A 19453-nucleotide genomic window follows, 5' to 3' on the forward strand; every position below is an offset into this window, starting at 1 on the left:
ACTATCAGAGCTCTCTCTTCCCTGCTGATATAAGAGATCTCTTTTATATACTGATATAACAACAATCAACTTTTTGCTCATCTCCCAAAACCATGTTTTCAATTCACATTGTATAAGAACTGTAATACATACATGAGGAGCAAAGTTGTTTAGTGTAAAAAAACAATCTTGCACTTGCAAAGTTTTTATGTAATACTTCATTAATATCAGTGAATGAACTAATCAAGAAGGCAATGGTAACTTGAATTCAATGGAAAAAATTTTTGGAATCTGAGGTCCTGGGTCCAAATTCCAAATTCTGATACTTAGTACCTCTGTGACTTTGAGTAAGTCTGTGAACCTTGGTCTGTAAAAGTGAAAAGTTTATTACCAGATAGTTTCTGAGGTTCTATACTCTCTATCTATGATCTTACAAGATATAAAGCTTTAATGTCAATAACCTAAATAGTAATAAAAAACTATCTTCAACAAATACACGTGCATATTAAAATTTGCTATAAGAAAACTAAAATGGAATCACCTGTTTGTAATATTCTCCCAATCTAAATAAGTTGCAATAGATAACTTACATGTATTTGATCTCAAAAGGAAAGAAGAAAACAAGGACAAATACCTAATATGTTAAGTTTTTATTTTTTTAAGGTGGTAAAAGAAGATGAGTACATCCTTAGAACAAAACTTTTAATGTAAGAAAACAAGCAAGGAAAAAATACTGTGAAATTAATGTGGTGTAAAATCTATGCATAAGTAAAATTAAGAAACAAAACCAAATAAATGCAAGAGAAAGACTATTTTGATCTCCTCACTTAGCCATGCCTCCAGGAAGCCCAAGAAGAATCAGAAGTAACCAGGCTATTTCCTCAAAGTAAATGAATTTTTTCAGCTTTTTTTCTCTGCTTACTGTTTTAGTTCATATTTTACCAAGGATTCTCACCAACTAAGGTTCAACTCCAATTTATTTAGATACCTTCCCAGACTAACCTCATTGAACATACACATTCTGATATAAATAGGGCTAAGAAATCCATTGATTTGAATTTCAAACCCATGCATTATTCAGCTCACAAAGATACACTTATAACAAGCCTGGAATCTATTCTCAGAGTTTTTGATTATGAGGTTCATATATTAGTGAAAATACTTAAGAATATGATACTTTAATAAAACCATGTTACTTGAAGCCACTACCTTCTTCTTCAGTTTCTAACCTCTTAAATTTTTGTTTAAGGCCTTTTTCACCTCCTCAGTGATATCTTTCACAACTTCACTGTTGGAAGGAATATAAACCAGTTCCCATGGATCATCTGTAGGATGACGTTTGAAAAACGGGGGCAGATCATCAATGAACTGGTCATCATACAGGGTAGCATTAACTTTTTTTGACTTAACAATCAGGCGAAGCCAAATTAAAATCCCCAATAACAACAATGGTAGAAGGATTTCTATGATTGCTACTAGGATGTTCCGTTTCTAAAAAAGAAATGAGAGAATTCTGTGTTAATCAAAGAAACAAGATATATTTCAATTTTCTTTCCTTATTTCTACTAATTTCCTAATTTCTACCTATTTCCACTAATGCCATTTTTTTTTCAGGAATCTAAGTTTAAAATTCACTATATTTTCTCCTTTATGTGAACTCATGCAAAGAGAATATTACATTGGAATCAGAAGGGCGTAGGTTTCAGTCCCAGCTACATCCTTTTGTCTCACCCCCCCTTGGGGAGCTCACTTAACATCTTTTAGATTTAGTTTCATCTATAAAATAAGGATCATACTACATACACATATAACATAAAATACTGTACACAGTTATTGTCATAATATCAAGCTTTTGTAGAATCTTTCCCTGAAACCTTTCATATCTATTCATTTTTTTCCTCTGTTCCTGTCTCTACCTATTAAGACCTTATTCATCATTCAGGGCCCAGTTTGAGGATCATTTGGATTTCTCAAAATTTCTTCTTCTAAGCTGCAAATTATTTTTCTCTGTTCTAAATTTGCATGCATGATACCTCTTCATACTCTAGTTATCTTTGGATTTGTTTTATCTTTGTGACTAAATTATAAACTATTTGAAGGCAGAAAATACCTGTGTCTTACTTATTTTTTTTTAACTCCTAGAGCATCTAACATAGTTTTTTTTTTTTGTGTGTCACAGAAAAAGCACAATAAATGATGAATAGATAAATCAATAAATAAGAACTTCTCTTTTTCCCTTGGTGCATGATATAAGTCCCTTACCTATAAAAAGCAGCTAAAATGACCTGATAGAATTTTTCCCCTTTGAGTCATGCCCCATAATTTCAGAGATAATTATACCTACCTTTAAGATATAATTCTTCCATAGAAGAAGTCTAAGTTGCTTGAACACCATCGTTTGTCTATCCAGAGACAAAATTCACACTAGTTAGGGGCCAGAGAAAATATTAAGAATAACAAAATGCTTAATAAACAATCTGGACATGAATGAAGAAAAAAGGAATAAAACATAATAGAATTTTATTGTAAAACTTCTTTCCCCAAGATTACTTACTGCTTTTGTATTCTTTCCTGCTTCTTCAAAATAAATAACACAAAAGGCTATAAAACTGTGCAAACCTTTTGACCCAGCAATGTCACTATTGGAGATGTATCCCAGGGAGATCATAAATGAGGGAGTAGTAGGGGCATCTAGATGGTGAAGTGGATAGAGCATTAGCCCTAAAGTCAGGAACACCTGAATTCAAATGTAACCTTAGACACTTAACACTTATGAAGCTCTGTGAACCTGGGTAAAGTCACTTAACCCTGACTGCCTCACACACAAAAAGAGGGAAAAGGAGCCACATGTTACAAAAATGTTTGTAACATTTCTTTTTGGAGTAGTAAGGAACTGGAAATCGAGTGGATGCCCAATTGAGAAATGGCTGAATAAGTTATGATACATGACTGTAACAATGTGTTAATGAAATAAATAATACAACATAAATAAAAATGTAATAAATAAAAATGCTATACAAGATAGATAATGTTAATTTACTTAGTCAATGTTATGTAAACTGTGTCCTCTTTAATCTCTGGTAGGGGGGGAGGGTTGAAAAGTAATCTGGGGGAAGGATGGTCCTGGATCTCAAATCCTCCCAGCCTCTGGGAGGGGCTTCACCCTCCTATAGGGGAAACTCCCAAATAAATAATCTCATTCAACTGGAAATCTTGGCCAGGGACATGATCACCACCCTCTATTGAAAGGTCCCCCAGCTCCAGACCAAGACAAACCTGATATTACTGAAAGCATATCAATCCCTTACTGCTAATTCCTAATCAGGAATGCCCACTGAGTTCCTTCTCAGTGTAAACTCATTTTAGCAAAATCCTAACAGGAGTTTGCCTGCTAATGAAGATATTTTCTCTTAAGGTAATAAACCCATTCTTGCCACAAACCTCAATTCATTAGGGTTTGGAATTCCTTTGCAAAGCTTGTAACCAGCCAAGGGGATCCTCTTGCTGTTAGGGGATCTCTCAATCTTCATTTCTCATACCTCAATATTTGGTGGCCTGTTAGGGGGATCCCCAAAATTCTGGCTGAGGTAAGCCTTCTCTTGCTGTTGTGTATTCTATAGCTAGGACACTCAAAGACCCTGGAAGATTTGGATTGTCGGGAGCTCCATGCTCTAGCAGAATTCTCTGTCTGCGAACGGCCAAACTGGTAATTCCTGAATTCTAAAAGAAGTACCCTTTAATCAGGGAACTTCTGTCATCTCCCTCTCTAGGGACATCTAAGAGAGAACAAGACACTATAGAATCTGGGAAATGTAGACTTGTGGCAAAATGGAACAATCTACCTTTGTGTCTATCCCCAAAGATTTTTCCTTAGGGCAGTCTCTTAAAAAACAGAGACAAATTCGGCTTAAAAGATCTCAAAACTAAAATGCTTAAATTAAAATAGCACTACAAGATGCTGCTGCTTAAATTTGCTGGAGGGAAATCAAAATTAGATACTAACCTTTTAAATAACCCCCTCCTTTCCTGCTTCTCTAGGGACAGGGGATCCCTTCTCTGCACTCCTATGCAGTCCTTATCAGGAGGCTTCTGAATCCCTTCCAGAACCACCTCCTTAACCAAAGACAGGACCTTATGTCCAACAATATTTCTTTAACTCTATCCCCCTCTCCTCCTGAACCAGATCCTGAGACTTCCCAGTCCCCACTGCTGAATCCCTCTGTTACAAGGAGTGGGACCCCTTTTTCTCCTCCTTACGATACTGATTTAGCCACCTCTTCTAACCTCTGCCCCCTGAGAAGTAGCAGACTCTCAGGAAGAGACACTCAGAGCAGATCTCTCCCAACCTAAGGAAAAATCTGGCCATTACTCTGAGGACCCCACCCAGTTTTTCGAGGAGTCCAAGGCCAATGACCTTCAATTTAATCTCTCCTAGGGAGATATTAATATTAAACAATTTGCCCCAAATATACAGGGGAAGCTGCAGAAGCCAGCTATGGACCCTCAAACTTCTTCCACTTGGCTGTTAGGAACAGATGTTGGCATTTTTAATGATAGGGAGCAAACTGCATCAGAGGAAAAAGACTGCAGAATTAAAGCGAGAAATGAACAGTCCCATGTGTTAGCTACTGACATTTCTGGGAAACCTAGGGGTTCATGCTTCAGGTGTCATGGACAGGGCCATGCGGTGAAACTCTCTGCCAAGAAGTTTTGCTCTGAGTGCACTGGAGGAGGAGCCTACAGGGGACAAGGTGTCCCCCCAATACCCTGCCCTCCAGCAGGAGTTTAAGGCTTGGTCAAGCTTCACCTCCATCCACCACGACAACATCTGGCCAGTAAGACCACTGAATTTCTTTTTGATAGGGGACTTCTCCTTCCCTTTTGCTCTGATACTCTAGTCTCACTTGCTCCTCCCCCTATAGAATGGGGATTGAAGGGAAACTTTCCGAGAATTGTTTGGAGACTCTCCCTCTGCCTTGCCAATTTAGTGACCCGTTATTTAAACACTTGTTTCTTATTATTCCCTTCTATCCAGTTCCCTTATTAGGGTGTGCTTTAATGGTGAAACTGGGGACTCAATTTTCTCTCCTCAGACCTCCAGATGGTCTTTTTGTGCTGCTCTCAAAGTCCTCCTATATTCCCTCTGAAAAATGGGAAAAATTCTCTGTCAGGATTGAGAAATTTCTTAAGCACGAACTTTTAGCTAAAGAGTTTAGATTTGGAGCTGCTTAACTGCAGTCCAACCCAAGAAGCTTTTCTAGATGCAGCCACCTTAAAAGCCAAACTGACTTCTGTCCCTGCCTTGGCTCTATCTGATTTAGAAAAGCTTTTCACTCTGTATGTAGTTGAAAGGTGAGGCTGATGGGGGTTGAGGTCCCTTTAAGATTCCTTTCTGATTTCCCAACCCAAGGTCAGCCTTGATTCATAAATCCTAGTCAAAAAGCACCCTTTTGAATATCCAGGCCCAGCCCCCACCAGATCTGAGCTGGCTTGGGTTTTCTCAGCCCCCACAAACAGTTTCTTCCTTATCTGAAAAGCCCCGCCAGAACTTGGCACCACCTACAATTTCCTTTTAAGTATAAAAGAGCCAAGCTGGAGCTCTCTCTTTGCAGGAGCCCTTCCCCCCAACACATGGTATCCTTCCAGCCATGTAAGGGTTCCTGCCCGCCCAGAGGCCACCTTTGGCCCTGGCGTCTTTCTAACTGAACTTTACTTCCAAATTTCTACAATAAACCTTTTATTTATCAATCTAGATTTTCGGTCCTGTAAATTCATTTACAGGGGACATTGTGCCTCATGGGATCTTTGAGCCGGCTAACGGGGTTCCTCCTTTCCTTTCTCTCATTAAGGCCAGGCACTGGGGGATCCCAGACCCCCTGCCTATTTCTCAAAGGAACTGGACTCAGTTTCCCGAGAATGGCCCTTGTGCCTTACAGCAGTGGCTGCTATAGCCCTTTTAATTGAAAAATCCTCAAAATTTACCCTAGGGCACCAGAGCATTTTTGAAGTTAAAGGGCATCAGTGGATTAATAGTGGGAAGGTTACCTTCAATAGCACTCTGGAAGCTAAGTCACTACCCCTTGGGACTTCTTGCCTGAAAGCTGAACTCATTGCCTTAACTAGAGCTCTGGAACTGGGGAAGGGAATAAGAATGAACATCTATAATGACTCCAAATATGCTTGTCATATTTTGCATGTTCATGGGGCTATTTGGAAAGAAAAAGGACTTTTGATAACAAAGAACTCTCCTATAAAATATGTAATTCTACAGTTACTGCAGCCTGTCCATAAACCAAGAGAGGTTTCAGTCAAATTTAGTAAAGGACACACCTAGGAGAATGGGATTGAAGATTTAGTTGCTAAAGCTGCTGCCCATGCACCCCTGAGTATGGCACCTTTAATCTGCCGGCTCCCTGATTCTTACACCCCTTCTTATAGCCCAATAAACAAACCCTTTCTCCTTCTGGCTGTTTTCAAACACCATCAAGCCAACTTTTAGCTGTTAAATCTTCCCCTCTCCTGAAGTCTGTTCAGAGAAGGGGCACATATCCAGAGGAAATTGGTTTCAAGTTGCTTTTGGTCTTTGTTGACACTTTTACTAAATGGGTAGAAGCTTTTCCCTGCAGGACTGAGTAGGCTCAGGAGATATCAAGGTGCTTGCTGAAAGAGATCATACCTTGCCTAAGCCTGCATAGCTCCTTGCAGAGCAACAAATAGTCCAGCTTTTACTTCCCAGAACACTCTGGAGAAAAAAGGTGAAATTGTATTGTGTCCTTCTTTCTCATACTAGCACTCTTCTTCCTAACTCTTTCTCACTCCAAGGATGAGAACTTTGCTCCTAGCATTTTCTCTTTGGCTTTTCTTGATGTAATTCTATGGCCCCTGCCAGTAGTTAATTCCTTCTTAGCCTTTCAGCTAGGGAGCTCTGTGGCAATGGGGCATTCAGGAGTGTTGAGTGGGCTATCAGCATCTTCAAGGCAGCCTACAGATGGGACCCAATGCATTATTTGCAAAGGCCTCATTCCCAAAAGTCACCATCTCCACCCTGGATGCCACCCCACTTAACCTGCTTATAAGATTTGTTTCATCCAGGCTCCAAGCTATGAACCTGTTCAGTCTAAAGATCATGGAACAATAAACCCATCTTAGCAAAAATCCTAACAGGAGTTTGCCCGCTGATGAAGATATTTTCTCTTTTCAGTGTAATAAACCCATTCTTGCAACAAACCTTGAGTCTGTATTCATTGAGGTTTGCTAATTTTTTCACAAAGCCTGTAGCAGGCCAAGGAGATCATTGCTGTCAGGGAAGATCTCAACCCTCATTTATCATATCTCAACAAATGTGTCCCCCAGAGATTCATTTCTATTTGAGTTTGACATCACTTTTTTAGGGTAGTGAGAAGTTAAGTGGGCTACTTGGATTAAACAGTAAGTGTAAGAAGTAGAACTTGAACCCAGGTCTTCCTGACTTAGAAGGACAACTCTTCATCAGCATGTACCTTTACAAAAATTCAAATTAGCAATAGGAGGTAGATGATTTCTTGTAATGTCAAAGAATCTGTAACATGTTTCAGTTCAATTTAGTTACATCTTAGAAGAATTTCCATAGAAGAAATCTCTGCTGTTTTCTATTTAGTTCTGGAAGTTAAAGGGAAAAAAGGATTTAATGAATCAATATTGAATTTCCTGAAAATTATTTCTTGTTACATAGGTAAAGATCTTCATTTTTTATCATAATACCTACCACAGTCATGTTTAAATCTAACTACTCTAAAATAACACACTAAGAATAAAAGTTACAGTAGAAATTAAATCTCTTTGACCAGACTGCTACTAAACCATACTGGCTAGGATATCTTGGACTTCAATAGTTTTATGTTCTTTCTGTTGAAATAGGAAAAATAATGTACAAGGAAAGCTAGTTTACAAATAGGTATAAGGAGAGCAGAACTTTTACAAATGTTACCATATGACTTTGACTAATTTTTACCTAGGTTTGAATCAATGTGTGGATGCATTTCCATTGAGTTCTCTTCAACAAAGATTACCAATATATAAACAAACCAAATGTTTACTTTATATGGTTTTTTTTATAAATTCAAATTATTGTGCCACAATTTTAAATTTTAAAATGTAGCCTGTGTATTGTTTATATTATATACATACAGAATATGAAAAAAATTAATTAAGTAGGAAGGTCACTTCCTACTTACCTTATTTCATTATGAAAAATTAAACCCAAAATTTCCAGACTGAGATAAAAGTTAAAATTGAAAATGCATTAATATTTTCTATAATAGCACAATAATACATTAACTATCAAATATTTTCTCCCCAGAGAAAAATTAGCATATAGATTTAGCACACAGAATTCAACATAGAATTAGTCCAATTCTAACCCCAAATAAAGTATTTTCCAAATATTATTTTAAAACACTCTACTTCTGGATTTAGTCATCTTAACTACTGTCTTATACCTAATTAGCCAAGAAGATTATGGTAAAAAGGCTATTTTCCTGGATAAAATAATTTTCCCCCTTAAAGATTTATGAATATGGAGAAAAGCAAATGACAATGGCCTAGCTGTACCAGATCTACGACTATATTATAAAGCAGTGGTCATCAAAACCATTTGGTACTAGCTAAGAAAACAGACTAGTTGATCAGTGGAATAGGTTAGGTTCACAGAATAAAACAGTCAATGACTATAGCAATCTAGTATTTGACAAACCTAAATGCTCCAGCTTTGGGGATAAGAATTCACTATTTGACAAAAGCTGCTGGGAAAATTGTAAACTAGTACAGCAGAAAGTAGGCATAGACCCACACTTAACACCGTATACCAAGATAAAGTCAAAATGAATTCATGAACTAGACAAAAGAATGATACTATAAACAAATTAGAAGAACATAGGATAATTTACCTCTCAGATTTGTGGAGGAAGGAATTTGTGACCAAAGAAATACTAGATATCATTATTGATCATAAGATAGATAATTTTGATTATATTAAGTTAAAAAGTTTTTGTACAAACAAAACTAATGCAGACAAGATTAGAAGGGAAACAATAAAGTGGGAAAACATTTTTACATCCAAAGTATCTGATAAAGGCCTTATTTCTAAAATATATAGAGAATGGAGTCAAATTTATAATAGTTCAAGCCATTCTCCAATTGATAAATGGTCAAAGGATATGAACAGAGAATTTTCAGATGAAGAAATTACACCTGTTAGATTTGCTAAGATGACAGGAAAAGAATGATGAATATTGGAGGGGATGTGGGAAAATTGGGACACTGATACATTGTTGATGTCACGGTAAATGGATCCAACCATTCTGGACAGCAGTTTGGAACTATGCTCAAAATGTTATCAAACTGTGCATACCCTTTAATCCAGCAATGTTTCTATTGGGATTATATCCCAAAGAGATCTTAAAAGAAGGAAAAGGACCCATATGTGCAAAAATGTTTGTGGCAGCCCTCTTTGTAGTGGCTAGAAACTGGAAACTGAATGGATGTCTGTCAGATGGAGAATAGCTAAATAAGTTATGGTACATGAAAGTTATGAAATATTATTGTTCTATAAGAAATGATCAGTAGGATGATTTCAGAGAGGCCTGGAGAGACTTACACGAACTGATGCTACGTGAAATGAGCAGAACCAGGAGATCATTATACACGGCAACAACAAGACTATACAATGATCAATTCTGATGGACCTGACTCTCTTCAACACTGAGATGATTTGGACTAGTTCCACTCATGCAGTGATGAAGAAAACATCTACACTCAGACAGAGAACCATGGGAACAGAGGGTGGAACTCAGCATAGCATTTTCACTCTCCCTCTTATTATTTGCTTGCATTTTTTCTTTTTTCTTCCTTCTTGATCTGATTTTTTTTTTGGTGCAATCAAATGGCTGTTTGAATATGTATACACATTGGATCTGGCATGTATTTTGGCATATTTGGCATGTATTGGACTGCCTGCCAGGTTGGGGAAGGGATCGGGAGAAGGGGAAAATTTGCAGCAGGGAGATATTCAGGGATCAATGTTGGAAAAATTACCCCTGCATATGCTTTGTGAATAAAAAAAAAACTTTAAAAAAGTTTATGAATATGACAAGAGAATTTCTGGCTGAGAATCTCCTGCCATTGTGGTAACAACAAAACAAAACCCACTCTACTCCAGTCTTTTACTTAAAACAAATAGGTTATTCTTGCTGAAATGTGTAAAAACCAAATTTGGGAAATAAAACACAGTTCCAATTTTGACCAATTAGTTCCCAAGGCAGCCTTTCTCTTCTGTTATTTGTTTCTTGATGTGTACTATACATCATTATCTTCCCCTCCAATTTTCTGTAAAATTTCATTGTTCTCATTTGCTTAGTATTGATATTCTATATAAAGCTGCTGAAACTGATAAACTGGCAAACTCACTCTTGTATACCAGTAATGCTACCTGAGAATGATATAATCTTCAGTATTTATCACTTTTATTGATTAGCAGCAGACATGTGGACATGTGAACAATTCTGTCACAACTCTTGGCATATCATATGAGATAAAACTAGGTTGAACTTATTGCAAATAGTCCAGTCTGAAACTTCTTGCAAGGTGAATTTTACCCAAGGAGAGTTTTAGACAAGAGCAAACAATTAGCCAGTGAAATTGCAAAAATATCTGGAAAATGTCAAAGATGATAACTGTTTTCCCAAAGAGGTATTTTACATTTTCTTCTATTGTTTCATTCTTTTTAGTTTGTTTGACTGATATTTGATATCTCATAGAGTCATCAGCTTCCATTTGCCCCATTGTAGTTTTTAATGTGTGATTTTCTTCGATTGGCTTTTGTATTTTTTTTTCCATTTCATGAATTCTATTTTTTGAAGGGGATGTTTTTCTTCAGTGAAATTTTTTTTTTTTTTTTGCATTTGGCCAACTGTATTTTTTAAGGAATTGCTTTCCTTTTCTCTTGCATACTTCTCATTTTTTCTCTACCTCTCATATTTGCCTTTTAAAGTCTTTTATGAACCCTTCCAAGAAGCCTCTGTGGGATTGAGACCAATTCATATCATTCTTTGAGATTTCCTCAATGGACATTTTGTTCTCATCTGAGTTGGTGTTTTGGGCTTCCCTGTCACCACAGCAGCTTTTTATGGTTAGGGTTCTTTTCTGTTTCTTGTTCATTTTCTTTCCTTTTGTTATTTCCTTTTTTTACTTTTAAGTTCAAGCTCTGCTCCTGGAGTAAAAGGAATGCTGTCCCAAGCTTCCTGTGCAGCTCTGGGTCGTGGCTTTGAGCACAGGGGGCCCCCTTGGTTTTGGTATTTTACTTATAGCAGGGGGTAGTTTTGCCTGCTCTTTCCAGGAAACAGCTTAGTTTCCCAGAGTTTGCCTTCTGAGCTGGTATTGGGGGCTGCCCCATTGGTCTGCTCTACTATAAGCCAGGACCAAGGGTCTCAGTTGCTGATCTCTTGTGTTTAATACTCTCTCACTGTTTTCCCAGACTCTGTCTGTGCTGAGCTGAACACCCCTTTCATTCCAGTGGGACTGACTTTTATTGACCTTTATTGAAGTTCTTCCAATCTTTCTAAATCGATCTAGCTAAAAAGTAGTTTCATTTCATCAGACTCTGTTCAAAGGCTTGATTTCATGTGGTTTTTAAGGGAAATTAGAGGAGTTTGAGCAACTTCCTGGCTTCATTCTGACATCTTGGCTCCACCTTGTCTATAATTTGCAATTACTGTACTGACTTATCTACTATTTTGTTTAAATTCCTGGATAAAAATGATCTGGTCTAATCTAGTGGTCAATAAGATTCCTATCATGAATAATATAACTCTAATGTCTTCATTCTGCCTTGAATAATCAGTATTCTTATCTCTCAGATTCTGGTAACTCTAGTTCTGTCAGTTCTGGTTTGGGGTAATTTCCCTGTCATTTCAAATGCTGCATTATTCTTTGTCTAATCTACTCCCAAGATGGGATTTGAACATCCCTTTTGATATCCAGCTAAGTGGAAAAAAAAAAAAAAAACAACACAACCCAATTTGCCTAAAACCTGATTTTGACATCTTTGTGAAAATTACTGTATCAGATTAACTTTTGAAACTAGATATCAGGTTTCCAGAGTGTAACCAAGATGATGGGGAGAAACCTGGAAGTTGCTTGAGTTCCCCCAGCTTTCTTTAAAAACCACATGAAACCAAGCCTCCGAACAGAGTCTGAGGGAATGAAATCACTCTTCAACTCAAGATAAATTGGAAGGACTTCAAGAAAGGTTACTCTCACTGTAGTGAAAGGGGTGCTCAACCCAGCTCAGTCAGAGTCTGGAAAAGCCAGTGAGAGGGTATTAAACACAGCAGATCATCAACTGAGACCCTCAGTCCTGGTTCAATAGCAGTGGGGCAGCCTCCAGTACAGCTCAAAAGGCAAATTCTGGGAAATGAGGCTGTTTCCTGGAAAGAACAGACAAAGCTACCCCCCTACTATAAGTAAAACACCAAACACAAGGGAGGGGCCCCCTGTGCTCAAAGCCACCAGAGCTACACAGGAAGCTTGGGACAGCATTCCTTTTACTTTAAGTGAAATGAGCAGAACTAGGAGATCATTATACACTTCAACAACAATACTATACGAGGATAAATTCTGATGGAAGGGGATATATTTGGCAATAAGAAGATCCAATTCAGTTCCAATTGATCAATTATGAACAGAATCAGCTATACTCAGAGAAAAAACACTGGGAAACGAATGTGGACTACTTGCATTTTTGTTTTTCTTCCCAAGTTATTTTTACCTTTCTGAATCAGAGCAGAGCTTGAACTTAAAAGTTAAAAAAAAAAAAAAAAGGAAATAACAAAAGGGAAGAAAATGAACAAGAAACAGAAAAGAACCCTAACCATAGAAAGCTATTGTGGTGACAGGGAAGCCCAAAACACCAACTCAGATGAGAACAAAATGTCCACTGAGGAAATTTCAAAGAGTGATATGATTTGTTCTCAAACCCAAAGAGGCTTCTTGGAAGGGCTCATAAAAGACTTTAAAAGGCAAATAAGAGAGGAAGAAGAAAAAATGAAAAAAAGAAAAAAGAGGTATGCCTGAGACAGCCAACAGCTTGGAAAAGGAAAGTAATCCCTTTAAAAATACAATTGGCCAAATTAAAAAAAAATCACTGAAGAAAACAACACTTTTACAAGTAGAATTAACCAAATGGAAAAAGAGATACAAAAGCCAACTGAAGAAAATTACACCTTAAAAACTAGAATGGGGCAAATGGAAGTTAATGACCCTATGAGACATCAAGAATCAGTCAAACAAACTAAAAAGAATGAAAAATGGAAGAAAATGTAAAATTCCTCATTGGAAAATAGTACACCTGAAAAATAGAACCAAAAAAGATTTTAAAAGTAATTTAAAAATTACTGGCCCTGAGGGCCATAAGGAGCCTGGAGATCATTCTTTAGGCGATCATCAAGAACATTTGCCCTGATATATATGAAACAGAGGGGGAAATAATCATTGAAGGAAACCCACTAATCATCTCCAGAAAAAGATAGCACAAGGGAAACCCTAAGGAATACTGTTGCAAAACTCCAGAACTATAATTTCAAGGAAAAAATACTGCAAGCTGCCAGACAAAAACAATTCAAATATCAAGGATCAACAGTCAGGATTACCCAGGATCTGGCAACATCTACAATAAAGGATTGGAGCACCTGGAATACATACTTTGGAAGGCAAAGGACCTAGGGTACGACCAAGATTAATTATCCAATGAGAGGGAGAATCATCTTTCTTTTTTTTTTTTTCTTTCTTTTTTTAATTATAGCTTTTTATTGACAGAACATATGCATGGGTAATTTTTCAACATTGTCCCTTGCAATCACTTCTGTTCCAACTTTTCCCTTCCTTCTCTCCACCTCCTCCCCTAGATGGCAGGCAGTCTCATACATGTTAAACATATTAAAGTATATCTTAAATACATGTGTACATATTTGTACAATTCTCTTTTGCACAAGAAAAAATCTGATTCAGAAAGGTAAAAATAACTTGGGAAGAAAAACAAAAATGCAAGTAGTCCACATTCGTTTCCCAGTGTTTTTTCTCTGAGTATAGCTGATTCTGTTCATAATTGATCAATTGGAACTGAATTGGATCTTCTTATTGCCAAATATATCCCCTTCCATCAGAATTTATCCTCGTATAGTATTGTTGTTGAAGTGTATAATGATCTCCTAGTTCTGCTCATTTCACTTAGCATCAGTTCATCTAATTCATTTCTTACAGAACAATAATATTCTATAACATTCATATACCACAATTTACCCAACCATTTCTCTAATTGATGGGCATTCATTCAATTTCATTCAATTCTAGCCACTACAAAAGGGCTGCCACAAACATTTTTGCACACGTGGGTCCCTTTCCCTCTAAGATCTCCTTGGTATATAAACCCAGTAGAAACACTGTTGGATCAAAGGGTATGCACAGTTTGATAATGGATAATGGAACTTCAATGAAGTAAGAGGCTTTCAATCATATCTACTGAAAAAAAAACCCAGCTAAACAGAAAATTTGATCTTCAAACATAGAACTCAAGAGAAATACAGAAAGATAAATGGGAGGATATAAATATATATTTATATCTATCTATATCTATATCTATCTATCTATCTAATTTAAAGGTTAAACTATTTACATCCCTAGATGAGAAACTATATATAATTCTTGAGAACTATATCTTGAGAACTTACTGGGGCAGTTGAGGGGGTATCACATAGATAGAGGGTATGGTCTTGAATGGACTCTGATGTAATTATATAAAAAAGACATTAAGAGGCGGGGAAAGTCTGTACTGAGAGATGAGGAAAGGGAACATATTATGTAACAAATTAGATCACATGAAGAGGCACAAAAGACCTATAACAATAGAAGGAAAGAAGTTAGAGGGATGAGCATTGTTTGAAGCTCATCAACTTTGACTCAAAGAAAGGAAATAACTTAGTCATTCTTTTGAGTACAGAAATTTATCTTATCCTATAAAAGGTAGAAGAAGAAATGGGGGAGAAGGAGGGACTGGATGGAAGGGAGGGCAGAAACACTAGGAAAAAGAGGTAAGAGAAGGGGGAGCGGTGATAGAAAATAGTGCAAGTAGAGGTGGAGTGGGTTAAAAACAAAATACTAATAAGGAGGGGCAAGATGGAAAAAGAAAATAAAAGTATACAGGGGGAGAAAATAGGATGCAGGGAAATATAGAGCTGGTAATCATAACTATGAATGTGAATGGGATGAACTTTCCCTTAAAACAGTAGCAGAGTGGATTAAAAAACAGAATCCTCAAAGAAACACATTTGAAACAGGTAGATACACATAGAGTAAAGGCTGGAGCACAATGTATTATGCTTCAGCTAAAGAAAAAAAATTCAGGGGTAGCAATTCTGATCTCAAATAAAGCAAAAGCAAAATATAAAAGATAAGGAAGGAAACTATATCTTATTAAGGAGAATATAAACAATGAAATAGTAATAATACTAAATATATATGCATCAAATGATAGAGCATCCAAATTCTTAAGTGAAAATATTAAAAAGAAAGTATTCTTAGAGAAAATATTAAGGTAAAGGAAGAAATAGGCAGCAAAACTATATCAGTGGGGGACCTCAGCCTTCCCATCTCAGAATCAAACAAATCTAACTACAAAATAAATAAGAAATTAGGGAGGTTAATAGTTCTTTGGAGAAAATTGAACATACATAAAGGAACACACTTTTTTATTGTCAGTACATGGGCACTAACACAAAAACTGACCATATATTAGGGCATAAAAACTTCACAATCAAATGCAGAAAGGCAGAAATAGTAAATGCTTCCTTTTCAGACCATTATACAATAAAAATTATTTTCAATAAAGGGCTAGTGAAAGAGATTAAAAACCAATTGGAAATTAAATAATCTAATTCAAAATAATGAGTAGATCAAACAACAAATCACAGAAGCAATTCATATTCATCCAGGAGAATGACAATAATAAGACTAAAACCTATGGAATGCAGTCAAAGCAATTCTTAGGTGAAATTTTATATCTCTAAGTTATATGAATAAAATAGAGAAAGAGGAGATCAATGAATTGGGCATGAAACAAAAAATGCTAGAAAAAGAATAAATTAAAAATCCCCAATTAAATACCAAATTAGAAATTCTGAAATTCAAAAGAAAAATTAATAAAATTGAAACTAAGAAAATTATTAAATTAATAAAACTAAGAGTGATTTTATTAAAAAAAATAACAAAATAGATAAACCTTTGGTTAATTTGATTAGAGAAAGGAAAAAAAAAACAACAACAAATTACCAGCATCAAAAAATGAAAAGAATGACCTTATCACCAATGAAAAAGAAATTAAAGCAACAACCAGGAGCTATTTTTCCCATCTGTATGATAGCATGTCTAAAAATCTAACTGAAATGGATGATTATTTATAAAATTTTTTTTATAAATTTTTTTATATATTATATATATTTTAAATATATATATATATATATTTCTTATATATTTTTTATAAAATTTCCCAGATTAACAGAAGAGGAAATAAATTACTTAGAAAAATAAATTGAAGAAGTCATCAGAAAGAAAAACCTGATGGATTTAGAAGTGAATTTTATCTAATAATTAATTCCAATACTTATGTAAACTATTTGGAAAAATAGGTAAAGAAGTCCTGCCAAATTTCTCCTATGAGATAAATATGGTACTGATAACTAAACAAGGAGGAGACAAAACAAAGAAAGAAAATTATAGAGCATTCTCCCTAATGAATATTGATGCAAAAATCTTAAATATTAAGAAAGAGATTACAACAATTTATCAGCATGTCAATATACCATGATCAAATGGAATTTATATCAGGAATGCAGGGCTACCTCAGTATCAGGAAAATTATTGCCATAATGGACCATATCAATAACAAAGTCAACATAAATCATATGATAATCTCAATAGATGTAGAAAAAGCTTTTGATAAAATATAGCACCGATTTCTATTAAAGCACTTAAGAGAATATGAGGATAAAGGGAGTTTTCCTTAATATAATAAGCAGCACATATCTAAAACCAACCAATAAAGCAAGCATTATTTGTAATGGAGAGCAGCTGGATGCAGTCCCAATAAGATCAAGGTCAAAACAAAGATGTCCATTATCACCACTATTATTCAATATTATACTAGAAATGTTGGCTTTAACAATAAGAAGAAAAAAATTGCAGGAATCAGAATAAGCAATGAAGAGATAAATCTACCATTCTTTGCATGATATACTTAAAAAAACCTAGGAAATCCTCCAAAAGCCTACTTGAAACAATTAACAAAATTAACAAAGTTGCAAGATATAAAATAAGCCCACACAAATCATCAGCATTTCTATATATTACTGACAAAGTCCAGCAACAAGAGATGGAAAGAGAAATTCCATTTAAAATAACTATAGACAAAATAAAATATTTGGGTATAACTCAGGAACTATAAACACAATTTACAAATAGTTAGATCTAAACAACTGGAAAAATATTGATTCCTCCTGGGTAGACTGAGCTAATAAAAATGATAATTCTAACTAAATTGATCTACTTGTTCAGTGCCATACTAATCAAACTGCCAAAAATTATTTTATAGAACTAGAAAAAAATAATAACAAAATTCATCTGGAAGAACAAAAGGTCAAGAATATCAAGAGAATTAATGGAAAAAAAATTTACAAAGCATGGAGATCTGGCAATACCAGACTTAAAACTATATTAGAAAGCAGCAATCATCAAAATTATTTGGTACAGCCTAAAAAACAGAGTGGTGGATCAATGGAATAGGTTAGATACATATGACATTTATCAATGAGTATAGTAATCTAGTATTTTATAAATCCCCAAACTCTAGCTCCTGGGATAAGAATTCACTATTTCAGAAAAATTACTGTGAGAACTGGAAAATAATATGTAAAAAACTCGGGATAGACCTGTATCTCACACCCCATAACAAAATAAGGAACATGATTTGGGCCTAAAAGGTGATACCATAAGCAAATTAGGAGAGTGAAGTATAATTTACCTATCAGATCTTTGGAGAAGGGAGGAATTGATGACCAAAAAACTAGAGAACAGTTTGAAATGTAAAATAGACAACTTTAATTAAAATTTAAAACTCTGCATGAACAAAACCAACACAAACAAGATTAAAAGGGGAATACAAAGCTGGGGAAAAATTTACAGCCAGTGTTTTTGATAAAGGCCTCATTTCTAAAATTATAAAGAACTGTGTAGAAATGAAAAGAATATAATTGAATCTCAATTGATAAATGGTCAAATGATATAAACAATTTTCAGATGATGAAATTAAAGTCATCTATAATCATATGAAAAAATGTTCTAAATCACTGTTGATTAGAGAAATACAAATTAAAACAAATCTGAGATACTACCTCACACCTCTGAGATTAGCTAAGATTATAAGAAAAGATGATAAATATTGGGGGGAAGAGGGAAAACTGGGATACCAATGCAGTATTGGTGGAACTGTGAACTGATCCAAGCCTTCTGGAGATAAATTTGGAACTATGCCCAAAAGGCTATCAAACTGAGCCTACCCTTTGAACCAGCAGTGTTAATACTAGGTCTATATCCTAAAGAAATCATAAAAGAGGGAAAAGGACTCACATGTTCAAAAATGTTTGTGGCAGCTCTTTTTGTAGTGTCAAGGAACTGGAAACTGAGTAGATGCTTATCAATTGGAGAATGGCTGAACAAATTGTGGTATATGAAGGTAATAGAATATTATTGTTCTATAAAAAATGATAAATATGCTGATTTTAGAAAGGCCTGGAAAGATTTACATGAACTGATACTGAGTGAAGCAAGCAGAATCAGTAATAGATTACATACAATAACAGCAAGATTATGCACTGATCAATTATGAAAGATTTGGTTCTCAGTACTTCCATGATCCAAGGCAATTCCATTAAACTTTGGATAGAAAATGCCATCTGAATCCAGAAAAAGAGGTATGGAGATTGAATGTAAATCAACACATGCTATGTTCACTTATTTTTTTAGTTATTTTTTTCTTCTCATGGTTTTTCCCTTTTGTTCTGTTCCTTTTTTCTCTTCCAACATGATTCATAAAGAAAGGTGTATTTAAAAATAGTTGGTATACATATATAAGCAGAAAAAAATTAATTAAAAAAAATGAATGGGTTAAGTCTGATAATGCTGAAAATTCAAAATAAAATATATCTAAATAAATATCTAAAATAAAATGTGTCCGTGTCTAAAAATTAAAAAAAAGAAAAAAGAAAAAAAAAAAGAAACTAGCTTAACCCAGGGAAGAACTTTTTTAATCTGAAGCATTGTATACTTAGGTGAACTTGATATCCAAATAAGCTCCTGCTGTATTTGATTTGATTTTGCTGGATTCATTATGTGC

At 35.3% G+C, this 19453-nt stretch overlaps 1 protein-coding gene across 6 annotated transcripts in view; it reads right to left on the reverse strand.

The window, feature by feature from the left end:
• LOC141551315 (phospholipid-transporting ATPase ABCA3-like) overlaps positions 1-19453 on the reverse strand; it is a 230654-nt gene that overhangs the window by 200515 nt on the left and 10686 nt on the right. For 2 of the 6 annotated variants that reach the window (XM_074282818.1, XM_074282819.1), the window contains exons 2-4: positions 7479-7617; positions 2324-2381; positions 1209-1470 (exon numbers count right to left, since the gene is read on the reverse strand). The exons of 1 other annotated variant lie outside the window; for it this stretch is intronic. In XM_074282818.1, the coding sequence (XP_074138919.1) occupies positions 1209-1470; positions 2324-2374 (313 nt within the window). In that variant the 5' untranslated portion in view covers positions 2375-2381; positions 7479-7617. The remainder of the gene's footprint in view (positions 1-1208; positions 1471-2323; positions 2382-7478; positions 7618-19453) is intronic. 3 more of the 6 variants (XM_074282817.1, XM_074282820.1, XM_074282821.1) reach the window with 2 other exon arrangements.

The sequence above is a fragment of the Sminthopsis crassicaudata genome, chromosome 1 (genome assembly GCF_048593235.1).
Source record: "Sminthopsis crassicaudata isolate SCR6 chromosome 1, ASM4859323v1, whole genome shotgun sequence".
NCBI lineage: Eukaryota > Metazoa > Chordata > Mammalia > Dasyuromorphia > Dasyuridae > Sminthopsis > Sminthopsis crassicaudata.